The 25,639-nt window shown below is 49.9% G+C and overlaps 1 protein-coding gene across 1 annotated transcript in view; it reads right to left on the bottom strand.

Annotated features, from left to right (window-relative positions):
• Positions 1-14,986: 14,986 nt before the first annotated feature.
• Positions 14,987-25,639, bottom strand: part of MAP3K21 (mitogen-activated protein kinase kinase kinase 21) — a 50,874-nt gene continuing 40,221 nt past the window's right edge. Inside the window, exons 7-10 of the mRNA XM_045816963.1 lie at positions 24,357-24,507; positions 23,963-24,060; positions 19,345-20,121; positions 14,987-17,720 (exon numbers count right to left, since the gene is read on the bottom strand). Of these exons, the coding sequence (XP_045672919.1) occupies positions 17,308-17,720; positions 19,345-20,121; positions 23,963-24,060; positions 24,357-24,507 (1,439 nt within the window). The 3' untranslated portion in view covers positions 14,987-17,307. The remainder of the gene's footprint in view (positions 17,721-19,344; positions 20,122-23,962; positions 24,061-24,356; positions 24,508-25,639) is intronic.

Consider the following 25,639-nt stretch of genomic DNA (forward strand, 5'->3'; position numbering starts at 1 on the left):
CTGATTTTGGATGCTCTTCATCATAATTCCCCTAACCCTTTTCCCTGTAGAAAGAATGTACCCCCTCGTTTAGGTGTACCCTCTCTACCTGTATCTTCCTGAGAATGGAAGCCGCAAATTGTGACCCTCCTGATCTTGGAGTGGCTTTTGAAAATGGCCTGGTCCTAGCTGCACTTGGGCATGTACCCTGCTGGTCATGTGTAACCCCTGAGCATGAAACTGTTGCCCTTGGCATCTTCTGGGCAAGGACCAGCCATGTGGCCCACACTTGTACACGTGGGGCTTGAAGGGTACACTCTGTTGCTTGTAAACCCTTGTTGTTATGTACCCTCAATATTGTAGCCTTTTGTTCACATGTACGACTTGTTGTTGTGTATCCTCTATACATGGGTTCTCCTGAGAAGCCATGCACTCCCTCTTGACAGACCTGTCTCTGTTCACCAAGGGTCAGTCAGTCAATGGAGAAAACACTCATGAGCACAGACCCATGTCATTTGGCTCCCACCTGGGAATGGAAGAGTTCTGAGAATTAACCCTCCTGAGTGTACACTTACTGAGTGGGCCATCCCAAGTGTAAACCACATGAACATCCACTCCAGGTTGTAAAATCCCTGGATGGAGTCTCCTAGGGTATGGATGTCAGCATCATGGAAATTCTGAATTTTGCCATGCCCAACTCATCAGTTTCCTTGACCATAGCCCATTTGGAGCATGTGCACCTCGCATGTGCATGTGAAAGCTCCCATCAGCCCTGTTGTGTTCATTGCTCCCAAGGGCACCCAAACTGAAAAACCTTCTATGATGATCGGCACCACAGTCAAGCATTGTGACCTCATATAAAATGAGGTGGTACCCGAGCATCAAGCATGAACCCTGTACATGTAATGTTCTGAGTACAGGAGGCCTGAGTGTGGAGCTAGGTGGCCATGATCCCCAGTCATGGACTCCGCTCCACAGCATAGGCACCACTCTCCTGAACCTGGATGAGTACGGAAATATCTTAACAAATGAGTCATTGGATGAAGAAACCTGCTTCCCATGGAATTCCTCTGTAACAAACATCTTCAGCATTCACTACGTGAGCGTGATTTTCTGTGATCGTGGAATTCCTGAGCAGAAACACCTCTGAGGAACAACCCCATTAGCTTGGGTCTTCATTATTCTGGATGCCCCACATCATAAGTCCCCTCTTTTCCCTGTAGAGAGAATGGACCACCTCATTTATGTGTACCTTCTGTACCTCAGTATATTCCCTCAGTGTGTGCTATCCCGAGAAGGCACAAATTGTGACCCTCCTGATCTTGGACCGCATTTCTGAAAGCTGCCTGGTCCTAACCCCACTTGGGCATGTGCCCTGCTGGTCATGTGCAACCCCCGAGCATAAAACGGTTGCCCTTGGCATCTCCTGGGCAAGGACCAGCCTTGTGGCCCACTCTGGTGCTTATGGGCCTTTCAAGGGTACACTCTCTTGCTTGTAAACCCTTGTTGTTGTGTACCCTCAGTATTGTAGCCTTTTGTGAGCATATACCCCTTGTTGTACATTCCCTGAAAGTGTGCTCTCCTGAGCAACCACGCACTCACTCTGGATGGACCTGTCTCTGTTCACCAAGGGTGAGTCAGTCAATGGAAAAAACACCCATGAGCACAGACCCATGTCGTTTGGTTCCCATCTGGGAACAGAAGAGTTTGAGAATCAATTCTCCTGAGGATGGACCAGCTGAGTGCGGCCATCTTCACCGTTAACCACATCAGCATCCACTCTGGGATAGGAAAGCTCTTGTCCAAATCTCTTCTGAGCATGGATGTCTACATCGTGGAAAATCTGAATGCTCCCGTGCCCAAGTCATCAGTTTCCCTGATCACAGCCCGTTTGGTGCATGTGCGCTGCAGGTCTTCCATCAGCCCTGCTGTGTTCCTTGCTCACAAGGGCACCCGCATGAGAAACACTCCTGTCATGATCTGCACCTCGGCCGACCACAATGACCTGGCACCACGTGAGCTTGTACCCCCAAGGCCTAAGTATCAACCCAGTATATGTAATGTTCTGAGCACAGGAGGCCCGAGTCTGGAGCTAGGTGGCCATGATCCCCAATCATGGACTCCGCTCTGCAGGTTAGGCACCATCTTGTGGACTTGGATGAGTATAGAAATATCTTAAATGAATGATTGGACAAAAAAACCAGCTTTGCTTGCAGTAAGCGATTACACACATCCTTAGCATTCAGTACATGGGCGTGGATTCCTCTGATCGTGGGATCCCTGACCAGAAACACTTCTGAGGATCATAAAGGTAAGTGTGGATATCCTGATTTTGGATGCCCCTCATCATAACTCCCTGAGCCTTTTCTCCTGTAGAGAGAATGGACCCCCTCACTTGCATGTACTCTCTGTACGTATATGTTCCTGAGCACCAATGCCCTGAATTGTGACCCTACTGATCTTATACGATTTTGTGAAAACTCACCTGGTCCTAGCCCCCCGGGGGCATGTACCCTGTTGATCAGGTATAACCACTGATCATGTAACTGCTGCCCTGGGCATCTTCTGGGCAAGGTACAACCTTGTAACACAAAATTGTATGTATGAGCCCTTGAAGGGTACACTCTCCTACTTGTTAACCCTTGTTGTGAGGTCCCCTAACTCTTGTAGCCTTTTGTTCCCACGTACCCCTTGTTATTGTATATTCCCCCAATGTGTGCTCTCCTTACTGGCCATGCCCTCAGTCTCGATAGGCCTGTCTCTCCTCACCAAAGGTAAGTCAGTGAAAGGACCACACCCACAGCTGAGCGGGGATCCTGTTCCTTTGGGACCCCCTGGAGGAATGGAGAAGTTGTGAGAATTCACCCTCCTGAGTGGGCCATCCTGACTGTCACCCACATCAACATTGCCCTGCAGAATGTGAAAGCTCTGAGCCAAAGGCGAATGGAAGAGTTTCCATGGATGTCAACATCGTGGAAATTCTGAATTACCCTGTGCCCTAGTCATCACTTTCCTTGATCCTAGCCCATTTGGAGCATGTCCACCGCAGGTCTGGCCTCAGTCCTGTTGTGTTCATTCCTATCAAGGGCGCCCAAACGGAAAAGCCTCCTATGATGATATGCACCACAGCCAAGCATTGTGACCTCATGTAAAATGAGGTGGTACCCCAGCATCAAGCATGAACCCTGTGTGTGTAATGTTCTGAGCACAGGAGGCCTGAGTGTGGAGCTAGGTGGCCATGATCCCCAGTCATGGACTCCGCTCCACGGCATAGGCACCACTCTCCTGAACCTGGATGAGTACAGAAATATCTTAACCAACGAGTTATTGGATGAAGAAACCTGCTTCCCATGGAATTCCTCTGTATCAAACATCCTTAGCATTCACTATGTGAGCATGGATTTCTGTGATGGTGGAATCCCTGAGCAGAAACACTTCTGAGGATCAACCTCCTTAGCTGGGATCTTCCCGATTTTGGATGCTCTTCATCATAATTTCCCTAACCCTTTTCCCTGTAGAAAGAATGTACCCCCTCATTTATGTGTACCCTCTCTACCTGTAACTTCCTGAGAATGGAAGCCCCAAATTGTGACCGTCCTGATCTTGGACCGGCTTTTGAAAACGGCCTGGTCCTAGCCCCACTTGGGCATGTACCCTGCTGGTCATGTGTAACCCCTGAGCATGAAACTGTTGCCCTTGGCATCTTCTGGGCAAGGACCAGCCATGTGGCCCACACTTGTACACATGGGCCCTTGAGGGGTACACTCTGTTGCTTGTAAACCCTTGTTGTTATGTACCCTCAATATTGTAGCCTTTTGTTTGCATGTACCCCTTGTTATTGTGTATCTTCTCAACGTGTGTTCTCCGGAGAAGCCATGCACTCACTCTCGAGAGACCTGTCTCTGTTCACCAAGGGTCAGTCAGTCAATGGAGAAAACACTCATGAACACAGACCGATGTCATTTGGCCCCCACCTGGGAACGGAAGAGTCTTGAGAATTAACCCTCCTGAGTGTATACTTACGGAGTGGGCCATCCCGATGGCAAACAACATGAACATCCCCTCCAGGTTGTGAAAGCCCTGGATGGAGTCTCCTAGAGTATGGATGTCAGCATCATGGAAATTCTGAATTTTGCCATGCCCAACTCATCAGTTTCCCTGACCGTAGCCCATTTGGAGCATGTGCACCTCAGGTCTCCCATCAGCCCTGTTGTGTTCATTGCTCCCAAGGGCACCAAAATGAAAACCCTTCTATGATGATCGGCACCACAGTCAAGCATTGTGACCTCATATAAAATGAGGTAGTAGCCCAGCATCAAGCATGAACCCTGTACGTGTAATGTTCTGAGCACAGGAGGCCTGAGTGTGGAGCTAGGTGGCCATGATCCCCAGTCATGGACTCCGCTCCACAGCATTGGCACCACTCTCATGAACCTGGGTGAGTACGGAAATATCTTAACAAATGAGTCATTGGATGAAGAAACCTGCTTCCCATGGAATTCCTCTGTAACAAACATCTTCAACATTCACTATGTGAGCGTGGATTTCTGTGATAGTGTAATCCCTGAGCAGAAACACCTCTGAGGATCAACCCCATTAGCTTGGGTCTTCCTGATTCTGGATGCCCCTCGTCATAAGTCCCCTCTTTTCCCTGTAGAGAGGATGGGCCCCCTCATTTATGTGTACCTTCTGTACCTCAGTATATTCCCTCAGTGTGTGCTCTCCCGAGAAGCCACAAATTGTGACCCTCCTGATATTGGACCGAGTTTCTGAAAGCTGCCCGGTTGTAACCCGACTTGGGCATGTGCCCTGCTGGTCATGTGCAACCCCCGAGCATAGAACGGTTGCCCTTGGCATCTCCTGGGCAAGGACCCAGTCTTGTGGCCCACTCTGGTGCTTATGGGCCTTTCAAGGGTACACTCTCTTGCTTGTAAACCCTTGTTGCTGTGTACCCTCAGTATTGTAGCCTTTTGTTAGCATATACCCCTTGTTGTACATTCCCTGAATGTGTGCTCTCCTGAGCAACCACACACTCACTCTGGACGGACCTGTCTGTGTTCTCCAAGGGTGAGTCAGTCAATGGAAAAAACACTCATGAGCACAAACCCATGTCATTTGGTTCCCATCTGGGAACAGAAGAGTTTTGAGAATCAATTCTCCTGAGGATGGACCAGCTGAGTGCGGCCATCTTGACCGTTAACCACATCAGCATCCACTCTGGGATAGGAAAGCTCTTGTCCAAATCTCTTCTGAGCATGGATGTCTACATCGTGGAAAATCTGAATGATCCCGTGCCCAAGTCATCAGTTTCCCTGATCACAGCCCGTTTGGTGCATGTGCGCTGCAGGTCTTCCATCAGCCCTGCTGTGTTCCTTGCTCACAAGGGCACCCACATGAGAAACACTCCTGTCATGATCTACACCTCGGCCGACCACAATGATCTGGCACCACGTGAGCTTGTACCCCATGAATCAAGCATGACCCCAGTATATGCAATGTTCTGGGCAGAGGAGGCCTGAGTGTGGAGCTAAGTGGCCATTATCCCCAATCTTGGATGCCACTCTGTGGCGAGTGCACCCAATTACAGACCTGGATGGCTTATGGAAATATCTTAACAAAAGTATCATTGGATGGAAAATCCTGCTTTGGGTGGAGTTCCACTGTTACACCCATCCTTAGCATGCTCTACCTGAGTGGGGATTCCTCTGATGGAGGAATGCCTGACTAGAAACACTTCTGAGCATCATGCAGGTAAGTGTGGATCTTCCTGATGTGGATGCCCCTCATCATAACTCCCTGAAAGTGAAGACACCCCCTCATTTACGTGTACCCTCTGTACATATATGGTCCTGAGCAGGGAAGTCCCAAATTGTGACCCTACTGGTCTTGTACAGTTTTGTGAAAACCCACCTGGTCCTAGCCCCCCTGGGGCCTGTACCCTGTTGATCAAGGATAACCCCTGATCATGTAACTGCTGCCCTGGGCATCTTCTGGGCAAGGTACAGCCTTGTGACACAAAATTGTATGTATGAGCCCTTGAAGGGTACAACCTCCTCCTTGTTAGCCCTTGTTGTGAGGTCCCCTAATTTTTGTAGCCTTTTGTTCCCATGTACCCCTTGTTATTGTATATTCCCCCAATGTGTGCTCGCCTTAGTGGCAGTGCCCTCAGTCTAGATGGGCCTATCTCTCCTCACCAAAGGTAAGTCAGTGAAAGGACTACACCCACAGCTGAGTGGGGATCCTGTTCCTTTGGGACCCCCTGGAGGAATGGAGAAGTTATGAGAATTCACCCTCCTGAGTGGGCCATCCTTACTGCCACCCACATCAACATCGCCCTGCAGAATGTGAAAGCTCTGAGCCAAAGGGGAATGGAAGAGTTTCCATGGATGTCAACATCATGGAAATTCTAAATTATCCCATGCCCTGGTCATCACTTTCCTTGATCCTAGCCCATTTGGAGCATATCCACCGCAGGTCTGGCCTCAGCCCTGTTGTGTTCATTCCTTACAATGGCGCCCAAACTGAAAAGCCTCCTATGATGATCTGCACCACAGCCAAGCATTGTGACCTCATGTAAAATGAGGTGGTAGCCCAGCATCAAGCATGAACCCTGTGCGTGTAATGTTCTGAGCACAGGAGGCCTGAGTGTGGAGCTAGGTGGCCATGATCCCCAGTCATGGACTCCGCTCCGCCGCATAGGCACCACTCTCCTCAACCTGGATGAGTATGGAAATATCTTAACAAAAGAATCATTGGATGAAGAAACCTGCTTCCCATGGAATTCCTCTGTATCAAACATCCTTAGCATTCACTACGTGAGCCTGGATTTCTGTGATGGTGGAATTCCTGAGCAGAAACACTTCTGAGGATCAACCCTGTTACCTTGGATCTTTCTGATTTTGGATGCTCTTCATCGTAATTTCCCTAACCCTTTTCCATGTAGAAAGAATGTACCCCCTCATTTATGTGTACTCTCTCTACCTGTAATTTCCTGAGAATGGAAGCCCCAAATTGTGGCCCTCCTGATCTTGGAGTGGCTTTTGAAAGCCGCCTGGTCCTAGCCCCACTTGGGCATGTACCCTGCTGGTCATGTGTAACCCCTGTGCATGAAACTGTTGCCCTTGGCATCTTCTGGGCAAGGACCAGCCATGTGGCCCACACTTGTACACGTGGGCCCTTGAAGGGTACACTCTGTTGCTTGTAAACCCTTGTTGCTATGTACCCTCAGTATTGTAGCCTTTTGTTTGCATGTACCCCTTGTTGTTGTGTATCCTCTCACCATGTGTTCTCCAGAGAAGCCATGCACTCACTCTCGACAGACCTGTCTCTGTTCACCAAGGGTAGTCAGTCAATGGAGAAAACACTCATGAGCACAGACCCATGTCATTTGGCTCCACCTGGGAATGGAAGAGTTCTGAGAATCAATTCTCCTGAGAATGGACCAGCTGAGCCTGGCCATCTTGACAGTTAACCATATCAACATCCCCCGCCCAGGACATGAAAGCTCTTGTCCGTATCTCTTCTGATTATGGATGTCTACGTCATGGAAAATCTGATTCATCCTGTGCCCAAGTCATCAGTTTCCCTGATCCTAGCTCATTTGGAGCATGGGCACCGCAGGTCTCCCATCAGTCCTGCTGTGTTCCTTGCTCACAAGGGCACCAGAATGAGAAATCCTCCTGTCATGATCTGTACCTCAGCCAACCACTGACATCTGGCACCACATGAGCTTGTACCCCAAGGCCTAAATATCAACCCAGTATATATAATGTCCTGAGCACAGGAGGCCTCAGTGTCGAGCTAGGTGGCCATGATCCCCAATCATGGACTCTGCTCTGCAGCATAGGCACCCCTCTTGTGGACTTGGATGAGTATAGAAATATCTTAAATGAATTATTGGACAAAAAAACCTGCTTTGCATGGAGTAAGCCATTACAGACATCCTTAGCATTCAGTAAGTGGGCGTGGATTCCTCTGATGGTGGAATCCCTGAGCAGAAACACTTCTGAGCATCATGTAGGTAAGTGTGGATCTTCCTGATGTGGATGCCCGTCATCATAACTATCTGAGGTATTTTTCCTGTAGTGAGAATGTACACCCCCATTGCATGTACCTATGTTCCTGAGCACCAATGCCCCGGATTGGGACCCTACTGATCTTGTACGATTTTGTGAAAACCCACCTGGTCCTAGCTCCCTTTGGACATGTACCCTGTTGATCAGGTATAACCCCTGAGCATGTAATTGTTGCCCCTGGCATCCTCTGAGCAAGGATCAGCCTTGTGGCCCACACTTGTATGCATGGGCCCTTGAAGGATACACCCTCTTGCTTGTTAACCCTTGTTGTGAGGTACCCTAACTTTGTAGCCTTTTGTTCGCATGTAGCCTTGTTGATGTATAATCCCTTAACTTGTGCTCTCCTTAGTGGCCATGCCCTCACTCTAGACAGTCCTGTCTTTGTTCACCAAGGGTCAGTCAGTGAAAGGACCACACCCACACCTGAGCAGGGATCCTGTTTATTTGGGACCCCCTTTGGGAATGGAGAAATTTTGAGATTTCACCCTCCGGAACAGACCATCCCGACTGTCACACACAGCAAAACCCCACTCGGGTCCGTGAAAGCTTTGGGCCATGCTCTGTTTTGAGCATGGCTGTCAGCATCATAGAAGAAATTCTGAATCATCCCATGCCCAGGTCATCAGTTTCGCTGATTGCAGCCCATTTGGAGCACGTGCACCGCAGGTCTAGTCTCAGCCCTGTTGTGTTCATTCCTCACGATGGCGCCCTAACTAAATCCACTCCTGTGATGATCTGCAGCACAGCCAAGCATCATGACCTTACACTACATGAGTTTGTACCCCAAAGATCAATCCTGAACCCAGTATATGTAATGTTCTGAGCACAGGAGGTCTGAGTGTGGAGCTAGGTGGCCATGACCCCCAATCATGGACGCTGCTCCACGGCAAACACACCCACGTAATGGACCTAGATGGCTTCGGAAATGTCTTAACAAGTGAATCATTGGACAAAGAAACCTACTTTGCATGGAGTTCCCCTCTTACAGACATCCTTAGCATTCACTACGTGAGCAGAGGTTCCTCTCAGCATGGAATCCCTGAGCCAAAATACTTCTGAACTTGAAACTGGTAAGTGTGGATCTTCCTGATTTTGATCCCCCCCCAGCATAACTCTCCTCACCTTTTTCCCTGTAGAGAGGATGTTCTCCCTAGTTTACATGTAAACTCTGTACTCGCACATTCCTGAACGTGAATCCCCCAAGCTGTGACTCCCCTGCTCCTGTCCTGGTTGTAAACGTGCTGGTCCCGGTTCCCCCCCTTGTCACGTTCCCTTTGAGCATGTGCAACCTCTGAGCCTGTACCTTTCTGAACACCAACTCTTCTGGGTTTGGACCCCCTGTGGCTGAACTGTTCTCGAGTGGACCTGGTAAGTGTGGGTTCTCCCAAGGAGGCCCCCCTAGTAATAAACTGCCGTGATCTCATCTCTTTCTGTTCCTGTCCCTCATCAGTAATGCAGAGACCATGAGAATGTACATTCCAGATGTGAGTTCCAGATGTGGGTGCGTACATTCTTGACTCCGTCATCCTGAACCATAGGCCTGTCTGGAGGATACACCCTGGTGAACTTGGGCTTGGTGAGTACGTACCCACTGTGGCAGGGAACACTGCTCAGAATGAACCTCTCAGAGCATGGGGTCTCTGAGCATGGACCACCCAGAGCTGAACAACCTGCACGTCCTGAGCTGCCCCTCCTCAAAGTGGAACCACTCGGGTACAGTAAGTAACTGTCCCAAGAATGCCCCAGGTATTAGTCAGTTGGCGACAGCTCCTATGGAAAGGGAGCCAGGCTCATTCCCTGTGACTCCAAGGACTTAGGTTGGCACTAGAGGTGGAAGTGGGTGGTGGCCTACTTCCCATCACTGTGGGAAATGACTTCGTGCAATGATAGCTGTGACCCCTGTGGGCTGGGGTTGCCTCTGACCGAGTCCCCTGGGTACAGCAGGGTGCTGGGGACCCTGGGGAGAAGCTCACAGCAGATTGGTGCTTCTCTGGTGTGGTGGGCTTGGCCTGGGTGTCTTGGAGGTGTGATTCCAGGAAATTCCACAAGGTAAGAGCAGCCTCATGATACAACTCACAGATCGTGTTTTTGTATTATTTATAAGAAGTTCCGATGGGCTTTAGAGAGAAGGCACCACACTGTCCTCTGGAGACTCCCAGGCCATGAGCACCAGGGACTGGGCTGGGTGCATCCTGGGGCTCCAGGAAAGGGGCGCAGTGACCACGTGCACCCTTGCACCCTGCTGCATGCAGGATGTCCTAGCTTTCTCCCCATTAGGTGGGGTCTGGTCTCATGGCGACCCCAGTGTGCAGACAGGGGCCCTGGCCACCTGGATTTTCCAGGGACTCTTGGACTTAACTCGCTTCAGGTGAGTAAACAGAGAAATCCAAGCCCTGGAGAAGCCCAGGTGAGTGTTCAAGAGCTCATGCTCTCCACCTGCACGGTCTGCCAACTGGTCACCTCCAGGTGCCAGGTCCCTCCCGGGCCCAGGTCAGAGCCCACCCCCAGCTCCAGATGTGGCTGTGAGCCCCAGACATGCTCGCCCCTGGGCCTGGGGGGTGGGGAGGGTGCTCACAGCACAGACACCTGCAGCGGAGCCACAGTCATCCAGCGAGCACAGCCAGGAGTGAACAGAGTGTCAGTCCCCGACATCGGAAATGCCCGCGAGTCTGGTCAGAGGTAAGGTGTCCTGTCAGGCCAGCTGTGCCTCTTAGAGAAGCTGGGGGAGGGGGGCAGCTTGCACAGAAGAGGTGGCTCAGCCCAGACACCTGCCCGGGAGCCCGACACTGCAGGGGTGCACAAGGCTCCTGTGGGGCATGGGGACTCTGGTACAGAGCTCTCCCTGCTCAGCAGCCAGATGCCTGTCCTGCCCTGACCTGGATCCAGAGCTCCTGTCTGGAGCTCCGGGTCCAGCCCAGCCACCTGAACCAGGACCCTTTGGACAAGAGAGATGCCTCCTGCCCAGAATGGAGACTCCAGAGTGCTGTGGGCGCATCCTCGCAGAGCTGTGGGCCCTCTGCGTGCTGCCTGTGGACGGTGACACTGAAACCATGGGCACGGTGGCCCCGCCCCAGGCCTAGCGCATGCTCCCTGCAGCAGGGAGCAGCTCAGCTCCATCCCACACTCACCCCCACCCCTCCCAAGCTCGCCCCCACCCAAATGGACCTGGAGCCCCATCCTCTTTGTTGTGTCACGGGTGAAGCCGGTCACAGTCTGTGTCTTGTCTCCCCCTCCTGGCCTGGGTCCCCACATCATTAGACACACCTTCACTCACCCCGGAGCCCTCGCACATGCTGCCACCTGCCATCTAAACACAGCACAAGTAAGAGCCTTTTCTGTGGTCATGGCAGCTCCGTCGTTCCTCCTGTCCCTTAACAGAAAACTGGGCACCAGGGTGTCAGGTGGCCTGTGCTTCCCCATGTTTCTGGTTCCCCCAACACAGCGCCCTGAAACATCCGACCCTCCCCCTCCTCAGGCCATGGGCTGCTTCTCATTGGTTGGAGCATGGCATCCCGCCTGCCAGCACCTTTCAATCACTCCCTGATGTGCCCGCCAGGGAGAGTAACATCACGTTGGATATTGAAGGAGAGTCCCTCACGTGCGGAATTACTTAGCATCTTAGGGGCCAGTGCAGAAGGAGGTGTGGCCTGGAGGTGGGTGACAGGGAGCCCTACTGCCCCTGGGGAGCCAGAAACTCACCTCAATGGCCCCCCCCCATGGACTCACTCACAGGTGTCCACCCTCAGGGGCACATCCCTAGGGACTCAGCCCCAGGGACCCACCACCAGGGGCCAACCCCAGGAGTCCCTCCCTGAGGCAATGCTCACAGGTGTCCCTTTATCTTCTCAGTAGCTGGAGGCAGTTGAAACATGTGAGGCTGAGTGGCCAGTGGAGACGGGCTGTCACAGGGGAAGGAACCTGAGCCTCTGAGGGAACCACCTGCAGTGTGAATAACCTCACTTAACAAGCAACTAAACTCTCTGGGACTGCGAGGCAGCAGCTACCTGACCAGACTATTGGGAGGGTTCCTGGAAGGTTCTGTGGTCAGAGTCAGCGAGCGGCCGCACGGTGGGTCTGACTTCTGCACCTGTGTTTACTGGACAGGAAGTGGGAACAGGCCTTGGGCAGGCAGCCTGGATTCGGATGGAAACCCTCGCCTCTGTCTTGTATGAAGCAGCAGGTCACAGCAACAGCCCCATGTCACCTCGACAACCCTGCATCACAGCCGTCAGAGTCGGCAGGGTCCGACTCCACGAGGGAATCCACAAGAAGGCCACGTGTACGCTCCAGTCTGAAGACAGAGTGGAGTTAGCCAGAGAAATGCTGAGGGCTGGAGAAGGTTCTAGACAAGTGCTGTGTGTGTGTGAAGACCGGGGCACAAGAGGGACACCACAGATGGGTGTGTGCATGTGTGCCCACGTGCACATGCACCTCCACATTCTATAAGTAGGGCTATTTGCACGTTTATTCTGTGGCGTGCCCAGCGCAGCACACTGCTGAGTGTGCATTTGCACACAGCAGAGTGTGCCTGTTCGGTGGCAGCCCGTCCTCCCTAAGTGCACGCTGCTAACAATACACGTCATTCTTCCCAACGCCTGTTGTCTGGTGGACTCTGCCTCTGTGGGGGCCCAGAAGGGCTGGGGACAGAAGCCAGCTGAGGGTGGCTCTTCCCTCGAGGGGCTGCTTCCTCACGGCTGTCACAGTCTGGCCAGGGCAGCTGTGTGGACGTGCACAATGTCTCCTCCTCACCTGCCCTTTAAACCCCGGGCTGCACATCGGGGCTGCCCTCACCCCCTCAGCCCACCACAGGGGTGTCCAGGAGGCGCAGCCACCGCACTCCATGTAGTTTGCACAGAATTCCCCACTTCCCAGGTCAAAAGGGAATGAATTTGGGATTTAAAAACTGTAAGTGTGGCTCAGGTCAGTTAACGTGTACACGTGTGCACAGGTGCGTGTGTGCACTGAGGGGCAGCATGCACTGAGCAGTGAGGTGGAGGGAGGCATGGTCCCAGGATGGGGCGAGTGTGGACAGAATGGCCACGCTTCACTGAGCAACAATACCCTCACGCCCTCAGCTTGTCTCTGCTGTTTGTAGAGGACAGCAAAGAAACTGGAAAATGAGCCCACATTTTCTGGGGGATCTGGAGGAGACTGAATAATATGCCAGGGGCAGGCATGCCTGCTGTGCGCTACAGCCCTCGCCAGCCTTCCAGCCAGAGCTCGGGGCGGGCAGCCGGGCCCCCAGGGACTGGACTGGGTGGTGTGGTAGGAAACAGCCCACAGCAGGAACCGGGGCCTGACAGAGTCTGTACACTGTGCTGACGACACTTTATTCTCTGGCTGCGTGGAGCTCTTGGTAGTTTTTCTACGTGTGACAGGATGAGTCCTTCCAATGTAGAAAGGTCAAGCCGGTCAGTGTGGAGGTTGGACTGGATGACCCAGGGTCAGGAAGCAGAGGGAGCAGTGAGGAAGCTGGTGTGAGCGGGTACAGGTCCCTGGAACAGTGAAGGCCAGGCCGCCTCCTGCTCCCCCACCCGACCCCTTGCCCAGCTGCCTGCCTGAGTCCCACAGCAAACCCACCGTGGGGGTTTGCATGCCAAGCTGGGCCATTTCTGAAGGGAAGAGTATGTACAGCTTGAGCACAATTATTTTGCGTTTATCCTGAAGTTCTTAATTTCACCATTTACAAACCCATCATTTTTCTTAGCTGCTCTACTAGACATGAGTGTTTAAGTACTTTCATTTCATTTTACACTCACCAAAGAAGCTCGCTGCACTACTCCCCACCGTTAGTTTTGAAGTAAGTACTCACATGCTTGTAGACGTTGAACTTTTTGATGAATGAAAAACTACCTTAGCTTTGGGTTTCATTGACAAAGCTGGGGTGTCCCACACCTTCACCTTCTGTGCCTGTGTGTGGTTACCACAGGGGTGAACAGGTAGGTGACACTGATCGGATGCAGGCTGGCTCTTTGGAAGTTTTCCAAACTTCTCTGTGTCTACTTCAGATCAATGACATGTGGATACTCCTGCCTGCCTAACACAGCTTATTAATGAGAGTAACAGGAGGTGTCTTATGTGGGAACCTAGTTGATATACAATGGTGATAAAAATCCCTCCATCTCCTGTGGTGGAGCCATGCTGGCGTCTACAGGAAATAATGGGATCTCCAGGAAGTGCTGGGATCTGCAGGAAGTGCTGGGATGTGCAGGAAATGGTGGGATGTGCAGGAAGTTCTGGGATATACAGGAAGTGCTTGTGTCTGCAAGAAGTTCTGGGATCTACAGGAAATGGTGGGATCTACAGGAAGTGCCTGGGTCTGCAAGAAGAGCTGGGATCTACAGGAAATGGTGGGATATGCAGGGAACTGCTGGGATCTCCAGGAAGTGCTGGGATCTCCAGGAAGTGCTGGGGTGTGCAGGAAGTGCTGGCATCTATAGGCAGTGCTGGGATTTGCAGGGAAATGCTGGGATGTGACTTTCTAATTCACCCGAGCTTTCATCTCTGAGTAAGAATTACCACCAGATATTGGATGGTTTCTGAAATTCAATGATGTAAACACTTTAACAATTCACTTGACACATTAATCACAGTCCCGTGGCATTGACAGACATCTCACTGCTGCACTAACTCCTTGCGGCAGACGAGCGCCTCTGGAGCAGCCGGAGCTGCACGTTCTCACAAACTGCACCTATGCAGTACGCGTGTCACCATACAGCATTTCACATGAAATGCTTTGTTACACTTTTTAAAAAAGTATTTAATGCTGTGACTCATTTAGTCATCTTCAGTGTAATGAATTTGGGAGGTTAATGCCTGGCTAATTAAGCATCAATAATCTTTATTAATGTGCTTTTCTTCACTGAATACAAAAAGAACCAACACAAAATATAGTCAGTTATCAGAAGACCACAGCCACTGAGCAAGTAGACTAGCCATAAAAAGAAGTTTATTAAAAAAATAGACAACAAATGTAAACATCGTTTTCACTCACGAGGCTCCATGACCCAGCATCAGGCCGGGCCTCACCCCTGTGCAGGAGAGCACCTTCCCTGTGGACTAGTCGGTTTAATCACCTTGCAGTGAGCTAGGAAGTCAGTATGGAAATAAATAACCAGATCCTAGGAAGTAGATACAGAGGAAATCGCAATGTACAATAGATTTCAGCAGAAAAACAGCTGTTCATAGTAACATGTGAGAGTGAATCCTTGTATTGCAATTATCTTTCTAAATGGCTTCAATTATAAATTCATCAGGCACAGATTTGACTAGAATTAAGCAAAACAGGAAGAGGAGCAGAGGGGGGAGACAGACAGACCCCCTCCAGGCCACCCTCCACGTGGCATTTTGGTGGAAGCAAACCGAGCACCCAGTGTCTGTACTACTGACATGTGTTGTTTCAGGCACGTATTTCCTTTCCGCTGGACGTTACATGCCCCCGAATGACAGAGAACAAAGCAGCCAACCACAGTTCTGAATGTGATAAAATTTTCAGGAAACCTAATCGATGGCCTAATTCAACATCCCTCCAAAGTAAAGCCAAATCCTAGGGTGGACGATAACCCAACAAAACACAGTAAGTACCTGAGATTTTTCTGCAAGAATCTTAAATACAAGATTGTGTTCTTTAGAGCAACATGTCCCTCTGCTCCTTCTGCACTCGTTTTGTCATCTGCTGGCCACACACCTGCAAGGTGACGGAGGTGTTCCCAAGTGGCCGAGTAGGATTTTTCATGATTTCTACGGGCAAGTGTTCTATCACCCCTGATTTCATTTCAGTGGCTGACATCTCGGTTACTCAGTAAACCTTAAAGAGGGTAAGATTCTAAAGAACATATCAATTGAGATTTGTCATTTAGTTTTTCATTGTATGGACAAACTTAAATATCCATTGTCTGTCATCTGAATGACCACATTCCAGTAACAGAAGGGGAAGGAAACAGACTTGGCAGGAGAAACCCCGACCAATTTGCAAGCTCCTGGGGAACGACTTCTGTTGTTTTGTGACTCGGGGGTCTCTGCATGATTTCTAAGTGGCTCACTTACAGTGTGAAATCAGTGAAAATCTTGATCTGCTATTCCAAAATCCATGTTATAAACCCATATCTGAAATTAATCTGTAATACATTTGTCCTTTCCGCCATAGCAGCTTACCACAACAGATGTCCCACATTTCATTCACAGTTAAGCTCAGTGTGAACGACGACATACTACTCAAGTTCTCACGGTGCCGCTGCTTAGTGACTCGGCCATATCTCTCTCTACCTACTGTACCTGGATTTATTAACATAGTTCTGCATTTAAATAGAGAAAAATGAAATTCAATGACACGAATGTTTACAATACAGGATGTATGTGTCAACTTTTAAAAATTCTGCTTCAGAATGGAAAGGCTTCACATCCTGAGGGCCAGGCGAACGGCCACTGAAGGAGGAAGCATCCTTTCCACCGGTACCAACCGTGTGTCCACACACACGGTCTTAGCCAAATGTCAGTGACTGATCTCGTAAAAATCTCTTCTGGAGTTCGAATGGTTAAAATTTTTATAAGTTACATTCAGGAAAACTTTTACAAGTTACATTCAGTAGATTTTCCTCCAAGAGAGAAATAGTGCACAATTTAGGCGGGAATTGGAAATATTTACGTGTTATAAACCTACAGTGAGGTCTAGGTACTTTAAATAGGACATTGTATCTATTCTAATTATCCATTTTTCAAAAGTAGACACCTTTACTTAGTAATATCACATTTTTCTTCTGGGCTTTTTGTTGCACAAAAGAGAAACAGAGACAGAGGTAGGGGTAGAGATAGGGGTAGAGGTAGAGATAGACACAGAGACAGAGCAAGAAAAGGGAGAAGGAAAGGAGAAGTAAAACAAAGGAAGGCGGGGAGGCGGGAGGGATCCAGACCTCACTCCGCCCCCCAGGAACAGCCGGGCTACAAGGACAAGAGCCGCACACAGCTGTGCTTCCGGGGAGCGCCCCAGCAGGGCTCTGCCGTGCCGCGCACTTCCTGCGTCACACCGGCAGGCAGTACAGGTTAGCAGGGGGACTCCCAAGGGAAAAACAATCTATGTGGATAGTTTACAGCCATCACGTCCATTGTTTGAGATGTTGGCCATCCATTCCTGTTGTACGCACATGGCCACAGCTTTGGAAAACACAGCAGCATAAAACAGTTCAAAGGTAGACACAGTGTTTTAATTTGTTCATCTTTAAAAAAAAAGAAGAAATGCTTGAACAAGGTAAGGCACTTAAGAAAGGAATTCCTTCTCCAGCTGGTAGAGGGTGGGCGGGCTGGTTCTGCTCTTCATCCTGCACAAGGGCACCGTGCAGTCGCCGCTCTGGCCCTCCGTGTCCGCGTCCAGTAAGGAAGGCACGTGCAGTATAGTTCTGTCCTTGGCACCGAGGGAAGAGTGAGGGGGTGGTCCCCCATCACCCAGGCCAGGGTTGGCCTGGGCCGGCCCAGGCTCTGTTCTCCCTGGGAAGGCCTGGGGGGGATCTGAGGGGTCTCTTAGTGGGGGGGCCCGAGGCAGAGGCACGGTGGTGACCGTTGTTTGTCTTCCAGGCGAGGCCTCGCAGGGCAGGTCGCTGCGAGGACCAGAGAGGGAAAGGGGCAGCCCCCACACCTGCTCAGGGGGCGGGGCAGAGGCTCTCGTGGCACCAGCTGGTTGAGAAAGAAGAGACAGTGCGCGATCAGAAAGACAGCGACGTCTAAAACAAAGCTTATCAAGAAAAACAACTAGGATGACAGTTCAGTTGCTTTAAAGGGGGTTTCCTTAAAAAACCTGAACACAAACCTTTTGAAAGTGTTAGGACACATGCTTGTTTGGTTTCTCCTGAAAAACTACTGCAAGGTGGGAGAGAGGCTTCCCACCATGGAAACGGCAGCTGTGACTGGGGCCAAACCACCCCACAGTGCTTGGGCCAGCCGCCAGTGCTGCACACTCAGGGCGGGCTCTGAGATGGACGGGACCGGGATCCAGCTGAGACTTAAAAATGATGGTGGGCCTGGCCTGGGGGCTCAGTTGGTTGGAGTGTCATTCCATACACCAAAGGTGGTGAGTTCGATCCCTGGTGAGGGCAGATACGTAGGTTGCAGGTTCGAATCCCAGTGGGGGCACATATAGGCGGCGACCGATCCATGTTTCTCTCTCACATGGATGTTTCTCCCTGTCCCCGCCCCTCTCTCTGTCTCTGGCTCATCAGTAAACTTATCCTTGGATCAGGGTTGTTTTTTTAGGTGAGGGTTTAAAAACATGATGGTTGATATGATTAAACTTCACTTCTAGATTATGATTTGAAAAACTCATGAAAATAAAAGAGTTGGGTTTTTCCATGTTACCTGTTCTCTTTCTGTTCTGAAGAACTGACTTACTACCAGTCTAACAAATAATTATTGGCCTACAAAATGAAGACAAAAAGAATGGCTTCCTATAGATCACATATCATAGAAACCTATATAATCTTATTAACCAATGTCACCCCAATAAATCTAGTAATAATAAAAGGGCAGTTGCCTATGAGACTATTGTGCTAGGATTTCTCCCAGTACAGTGATAAATTGCTAAACCTTCACTGTGTTACAAAAGCCTAAAAGACCAATTTATTGAAAGGCAATGAAGAATAATCTGAAAAAAACACGTCCAGGTGTAGCACTTAACGAGAAGAGGAAGTGGAGAGAATGAAAGCACTTTCTGCCTTCACACACTTTACCGCCAACCCCAGAGTGACGTGTCCCCACACAGAGTGCCAGTCCCAGGGACTGTGCCTCACCTCACCTCGCACTCAGGACAGAGCTCTGAGGGGGCTGTGACAACCATCACAGAGAGCGGTAGCAGTCACCCTGTCAGCACCTAGTGTGTGTGCGCTTTTCACAGGACACCTGCAGACTCCATCTGAGCAGCGAGGCCAGGTGACGCAGGACACAGGTGCCCCAGGCAGGGGAGATGGCCCGTGCTCCTCACAGCTCTCCCACTGATTACTGGCCGATAGTGTGGACAACCTGTCTCCTCACCTCGAGGGACACAGGGCAGTTATTGTCACATGCACTTTCTGTTTTAATGTGTCATTACCTGTTTGAGTCACTGAAGTTTAGTTACACTTCTCCCTGAATCCAAATGATAGTTACGTGAAAGAGGAGGGTAAAATCTGAAGGTCCACATGAATGGTGGAAACAAACTGGGAAATGGAACCACTTGGAAATGTAGTCACTTGTCAGACACCCAGACTGGGAGGGGACATGCCACGTGCACAGTGGGGACCGGACCTTCACCCACAGTGCAACCCACCTGGGGCCTGAGCAGCACTTCCGTCAGACACGGTCCGCCGGTGACGCGCTGCCCTTTCCATGGAAGAAGCCCAGGGAGGCGCATGCCCACGGGTCTGCTGTGAGGAGGGCGGGCAGGGGGGTCTCGGTTTCCACACACAGCCATCGGACTCTCGCCTTGGTGCAGAGCTGGGCTGGGGACAGCCCCTTCCAGAGGTGGGGCGGACCTCTGCAGGGGGCGCATGGGGGTCCAGAGTGCCATGTACACTGCCCTCGAAGGAGTCCGTGCCCTCCATCTGCAGCAAGCACCTCGTGGAGAGGGAAGGCCTGGTCAGCAGGCCAAGGGCACCAGGCGAGGGTAGCAAGGCTGGGCCTCGGGGCCCCTCACCGTCGGGCATTGGCCGGGGGCGATCAGTGGTGCGGGGCCTGGGCGCTCGCTGCAGGAATCCCTCCCGTTTCCTCCTCTCTTCCTGGGGCTCCTCCGCAGCCTGTGCTCTGGGCAGCTCTCTGAGATCCAGGCCCAGCGCCACGGAGGCCAGCAGCACGGTGCAGCTGTACAGGGCAGACTCTGTCCTCTTCCATGGGGACCTGCTCAGACTGCTGCTGGGGGTCACCTGTGGAGTGCCCGCAGCAGGGCTCCCAGAGGGGGCCTCCTCCCAGCTCTCCGCTTCCAGAGGGTTCTCTCTCTGGCCATCTCTCCCCAGAGGGGAATCCACATTGGCTGGGCCGGGCAGTTTGGTCTGCTTTGGTTTTCTGGGCTCTGATCCGTCAGCGGGGGGTTTTGGTTCTTCACAAGCACCTGAATGAAGATACAGATACACAGTGGTGGTAGCATTGTACAGTACAAACCCCCTAAACTCTATGTAGAAGAAAGATGAAACCTGATAAATATTCTAAATGAAAGCGCATGCTGGAGTCCTTTTCAGTTCAGCAAATGATTCGCCCAGGCAGACCCTACAGAGCGGAATCCTGGGTTCCCAGGGGGCAAACAGACCCCCTGCCATTTCCTGGCCTTCAGGAAACGGTCCTTCACTGGGAAAATAAAACTATTGTCGAAGCAAAGTCGTCTAGGGTCAGAAATGTGCACAAGCATCCATAGGCCCCGTAGCTTATCAGACAAAACGTGCCTTTTCCTCATCTCCATACACGCAAGGGCCAGGCCCTGCTACCTACTGCTCGCCTGTGTGTGAAAGAGCGGTCACACGTCACAGCAGTGGTCCTCAAACTGTGTCCCCAGCCCGGCCCACCCGCATCACCTGAAAACTTGTAGCAATGCCAGTGCCTGGCCTCCCCAGACATGCAATGAGAAAAGTCCAGGGCCGGAGCCCAGCGGCCCATGTTTCAGAAGCCTTTGCTCAAGTCTGGGAGCCGCTGCAGGAGAGGAGGATGCCCCCAAGAGGGCTGAGCCCCAAAGGGCAACAAATTCCATAGGCTGGAGGAAGAGATCATTCTTATCACTTAGGTGCCTACCAGTGAGTGATGGGAATGGCACGCTGGTTCCTCTGCTCTATGAATTGGTCCACGACAGTCCTCCAGTTATATTCCCACGACTGCCTCCTACTACACCTGAACCGTGTTCTATCAGCGAAACAAGCCAGATGCCAGCTTTTCTCCCGACAAGCCCCACTTCTTCCCATGGGTGACCCTTCTCCAGGGGACCCCCTCCTTCCCCCGTGCATCCTCTGTCCTCTCTGTGAGGCCAATGACCCAGCTCCTTTTCCCCTCAACACTCTCTTTCAAAGTAGCGCCTAACACTAATCCAGCCTGACACCCCCTCCGTGGGATCTCGGAGTCCTCCGAGGCCCGACAGCAGCAGTGCCGTTTCTTCCTTTTATTTGCTGTCTGGTCAGGGTCTCATGAGCATGCCCGCAGGCGGTGAACTTCTGACCGAGGAGACAGTACCTCCTGAGGGGTCTTCCCCGGGCACAGCCTTCATCGAGCAGCCACGCAATGCACTTCGGTGAACTGAACGCACAGCAATGTAATGAACCGCTAATTATCCATCCATTGTTTAAGCGAAAGAGCAGGGAGAAGCTATAGTCAGATGAAATCAGCAGGTTTCAAAGTATTTAAGTGTTGAGCGTTTCCTAATGTGTGACTCCACACACCTTTACTCATTAGAACAATATACACTTGCCCCCTGAAGTGGTCATGAACTTCCACTGACCCATGCACTGGCAGCCCCCAGGCCAGGGTAAATATAATCGATATCATATAAGAAAAGGGGACCCTAGTACACTGCTCGTGGGACTGCAGACTGGTACAACCACTATGGAAAACAGTATGGAATTTTCTCAGAAAACTAAAAATGGATATGCCTTTTGACCCAGCAATTCCACTGCTAGGATTATATCCTAAGAACCTTAAAACACCAATACAAAAGAACCTATGCACCCCAATGTTCAAAGCAGCACAATTTACAATAGCCAAGTGTTGGAAGCAACCTAGATGCCCATCAGTAAATGAATGGATCAAAAAACTGTGGTACATTTACACAATGGAAGTCTATGCAGCAGAAAGAAAGGAGCTCCTACCCTTTGCGACAGCATGGATGCAACTGGAAAGTATTATGCTAAGCGAAATAAGCCAGGCAGTGAAAGACAAATACCATATGGTCTCACCTTTAACAGGAGCCTAAACAACAAAACAAAGAAACAAGCAAAATATAACCAAAGACACTGAAATAAAGAACAGACTGACAGTGTTCAAAGGGGAGAGGAGAAGGAATTTCAGGGGGAATTTCAGAGGAAAAGGGTAAGGATTTACAGGAACAAGTATAAAGGACACATGGACAAAAACTAGGGGCAGGTGAAAATGGGAGGGAGGAGGGGAGGACTGGGTGGGTGGGTTGGGATGGGAGTAAAAGATAGAAAACTGTATTGCAACAATTAAAATAAAATAAAAAAAAGATCAAAGAGCCCTTTTAGGGTGGATCTGGGCATTCGGTAGATACTGCGAGCTTGCCAAATTCCAGGCATTGGGGGCAGAGTGGTGAACAAACCAGAAAAAATCCTTGTCTCCATGGAGCTGACTTTCTCATCTGGAGGAGACAGACAGCACATGCGTTCCCAGCGTCGGTGAAGACGAGATTTCGGGTAAGAGCCAGGAATAAATACAAGTGGGTATTACGTTCAAGGGCTGGGGCGGGATCCTACTTCAGCTAAGGCGGTCAGGAAAGGCTTTTGGGCAGCCAGGAAAGGCCTGAGCTCGGACATGAATGCTGAGAAGGATCTGGCCACACAGATGGGCAGTGGGAGGGGACCTTCAAGCATGACAGACAAATGTAAACCTTTTGCTCATTAACCTTCAAGTGAACTGCAGAGTTAACAGAGACTGAACTGAGTCAGCCCAGTGCACCCTTTCATCCCTCTAACTGTCCCTGGGAGGAGTCGTTCAGAGGGTCCAAACAGTTAAGAAAGAAAAAGCAGGATTACTTCTGTGATTGATTCCTCCATCCAGACAGTTGCAAATAATGAACAACATACTACAGAAGTGGCGGGGTGGGGGGAGGTTAAAGGTTTTATTTATTTACTTGTAGAGAGAGGAGAAGGGGGGAAAGAGAAGGAGAGAAACATTGATGTGTGACAGATACATGGACTGGTTGCCTCTTGCACGCCCCCTACTGGGCACCTTGTCCACAACCCAAGCATGTGACCTCACTGGGAATTGAGCTGGTGACTGTTCAGTTCACAGACTGGCACTCAATCCACTGAGCCACACCACCCAGGGCAGAAGTAGCAATATTAATACTGTTATATATTAGTATTTTTATTAGGCCTCCAACTATGTTTGACAATAAACCTCTTGCCTTCATAGGGAAGAGTCAGGACACAATAGTAAGTCGGAAAGCATTTTACCTGGGGAAGACACAGCACCTGTCTCAGGTGTACTCAAATGTATTTAAGGAGGTGTTTATACTGAACACATGTCCTCATGAAAATACAGAAGAAAACTGAACATGGGTAATCAGTGATAAAGTGCTTGTAAAATTGAGCACAGCACTGATAAAAAAGTAACGAAAATGACAACACACTTTGCTAAACATCCGTCATTTAAATGGTCAAGGACAAAGACCATTTTTTTCTTTGATGATAACAATTCCTAAAGTTTTTCAACAATTTCCACTCCTCCTCAAACTTTTGATATGTAAATATTGAGTAGGAGTGCTGAATATTAAAAATAACTATGACATTTAAATTAGAGATTCCCCTGTATTACTACTCTCCAACCAATAGTTTTTCATAGTTAACCTGCTGAACATAATTTCATATCAAGAGGTGGCAACTAGCCAGAAGACCCCCGCTTAACCTAGCAGAATTTCAGGGTGTCTGTCTACATTTTCATTTTTCCTATGTCTTATAAAAAATTAATTTGGTTCTACATAATTACTTATGATACTAATTTTTCTGGTAAAAAAAGAAGGCTGACAAATTCCCAGTAAATGATGTGGAGCCAAATTACCTTCCACTAGGAAGACTTAAAGGACAGGAAAGAACCTCAAGCTTAAGGGAAGACACGTGAAATGCTATTTCCTACCCTTGCCCTTGCCCTTGTTACTGGGGCGACCGGGGCGCAGCTGCTAGAATCCAGAACACGCAGAAGCTAAGCCTGACCCAGAGTCTATTTTCTGAAGCACGTACCTGGCTGGTCCACAAATAATGACGTCAGTGGCACAGTCTTCTGATTTTTTATTAAGAGAGTTGACCAAGGGCTGTTGCCATCTGAGAGAGGTCTTATTCTGCAAAAGAAAAACATTTATTCCCATGTAATAGAACTGCGTTAACAAATCAGGTGCTAATAAAGCACAAATAATTCTGCTTTAAATGAAGCAGAAAATATATCAGGGATGATTTTAAACAACTTAACTAAATAATAATGTAGTAGGGTGAACTCATCTTAGAGAGTAAAATCGCATTTGGATATCTCCGTTTTGTTCTCCTTTCTTTCTCAAGGTTAAGTCTGTCCGATGTGATAGTTAACAGCCTCTGCCGCGCAACACAGCGCACCTAGAACTGCCAGGCGTCACGCACGCACCTTTCCTTGCAGTCGGCTCTTTCCTTCATTTGAATTGAATTTGGTCCCCAGGTGCAGCCTTTCTTCCTGAAATTCCTCTTTACATCCTCAAATTCTTCCTGTCGACAGACGGTGTTGCGTCCCCAAGTTTTATTGCTTTCATCCGAAGTCACTAAATAGACAGAATCACACATTGATCGATTTAAAAAATGTAAAGTCAAAGGAATCTAATCCATTGTTAAACTACCTTACTCAAAACACGTAAACATTTAACGCTGCAACAAAAGCAAATACAGAAGAGCCGACCAAAGGGAGGGGGAGGAAGATGAAACTGAGGCTGGGAGATTCTCTCAGGTTCATCATGTGGCTGAGATAAACCACGTCTCATCACCTCCCAACTCAGAGCTCTCCCTGCCGTGCTCAGGCGCTTTCCCAGAAATAAAAGCTGCCGGCCCGTTCCTCCCTGACTCCACAGTACACATCTGTACCACACCGCAGCTCCGAGTCAGGTCCTGTTGCTGTTTGGAATCGCAAAAGTGTCTGCCTGACGAAGCTGTTTTGAGAAGTAAGGGTACTAACGCATGGGAAAGGCTGGGAAAGGCTCAGAACGATGCCCAGCACACAGTGGGTGTGCAGTGAACGCTCCCTGTTGTCATCCTCGTGCTGGGGGCTGGGCGCAGGGTCTCTGCCGGCCCACCCCCCTCCCCCCGCCATCCCTACACTTAGTGTCCTTCGCTGTGCAGATGGATGAGCAGGACTGGGTGCAATCCGAGAGCGTTACTGAAAATCACCGTGTGTCAGTGAACTCGTTGGGAAGGTAAGAGCTCCAGGATTACTATCCACTGCATTATGATACTTATTCCTTTGGGAAACACGCCCAGGGTGGGCAAAGGCTCAGGTTCCTGGAGTAAGAGGAGGCGGTGTGACTGCCTTTTGCACCGTTTGATTCTGTTCAACACCAGGGAAGAGGAGTGTGTGCCTACGACCACAGCAGGGGCCCTGACACCTGAAATTCTCAGAGGGCTGGCGTCATTCCACACACTTACAACCGATGCAGGAGTCACTGTGGAAAGTGGCTGTTACTACTACACACTTAGAAACACAATCCCATAACAAACCAGCTGTTCTAAAGACACAATTTAAAACATTATGACATTTATACTCTATGGCCATAAGAAATGAAGTACAGATAAAAATAATATATAATGTGTGTATAACACATATACATACACATATGTAACCATGTTTTCACTAAAAATTAGGCATTTATACATACATGTAAGAAAATTAGGTTAAGGAATACA

The sequence above is a fragment of the Phyllostomus hastatus genome, unplaced genomic scaffold (assembly GCF_019186645.2).
Source record: "Phyllostomus hastatus isolate PE091 unplaced genomic scaffold, TTU_PhHast_1.1 phas_contig_148, whole genome shotgun sequence".
Classification (NCBI taxonomy): Eukaryota; Metazoa; Chordata; class Mammalia; order Chiroptera; family Phyllostomidae; genus Phyllostomus; species Phyllostomus hastatus.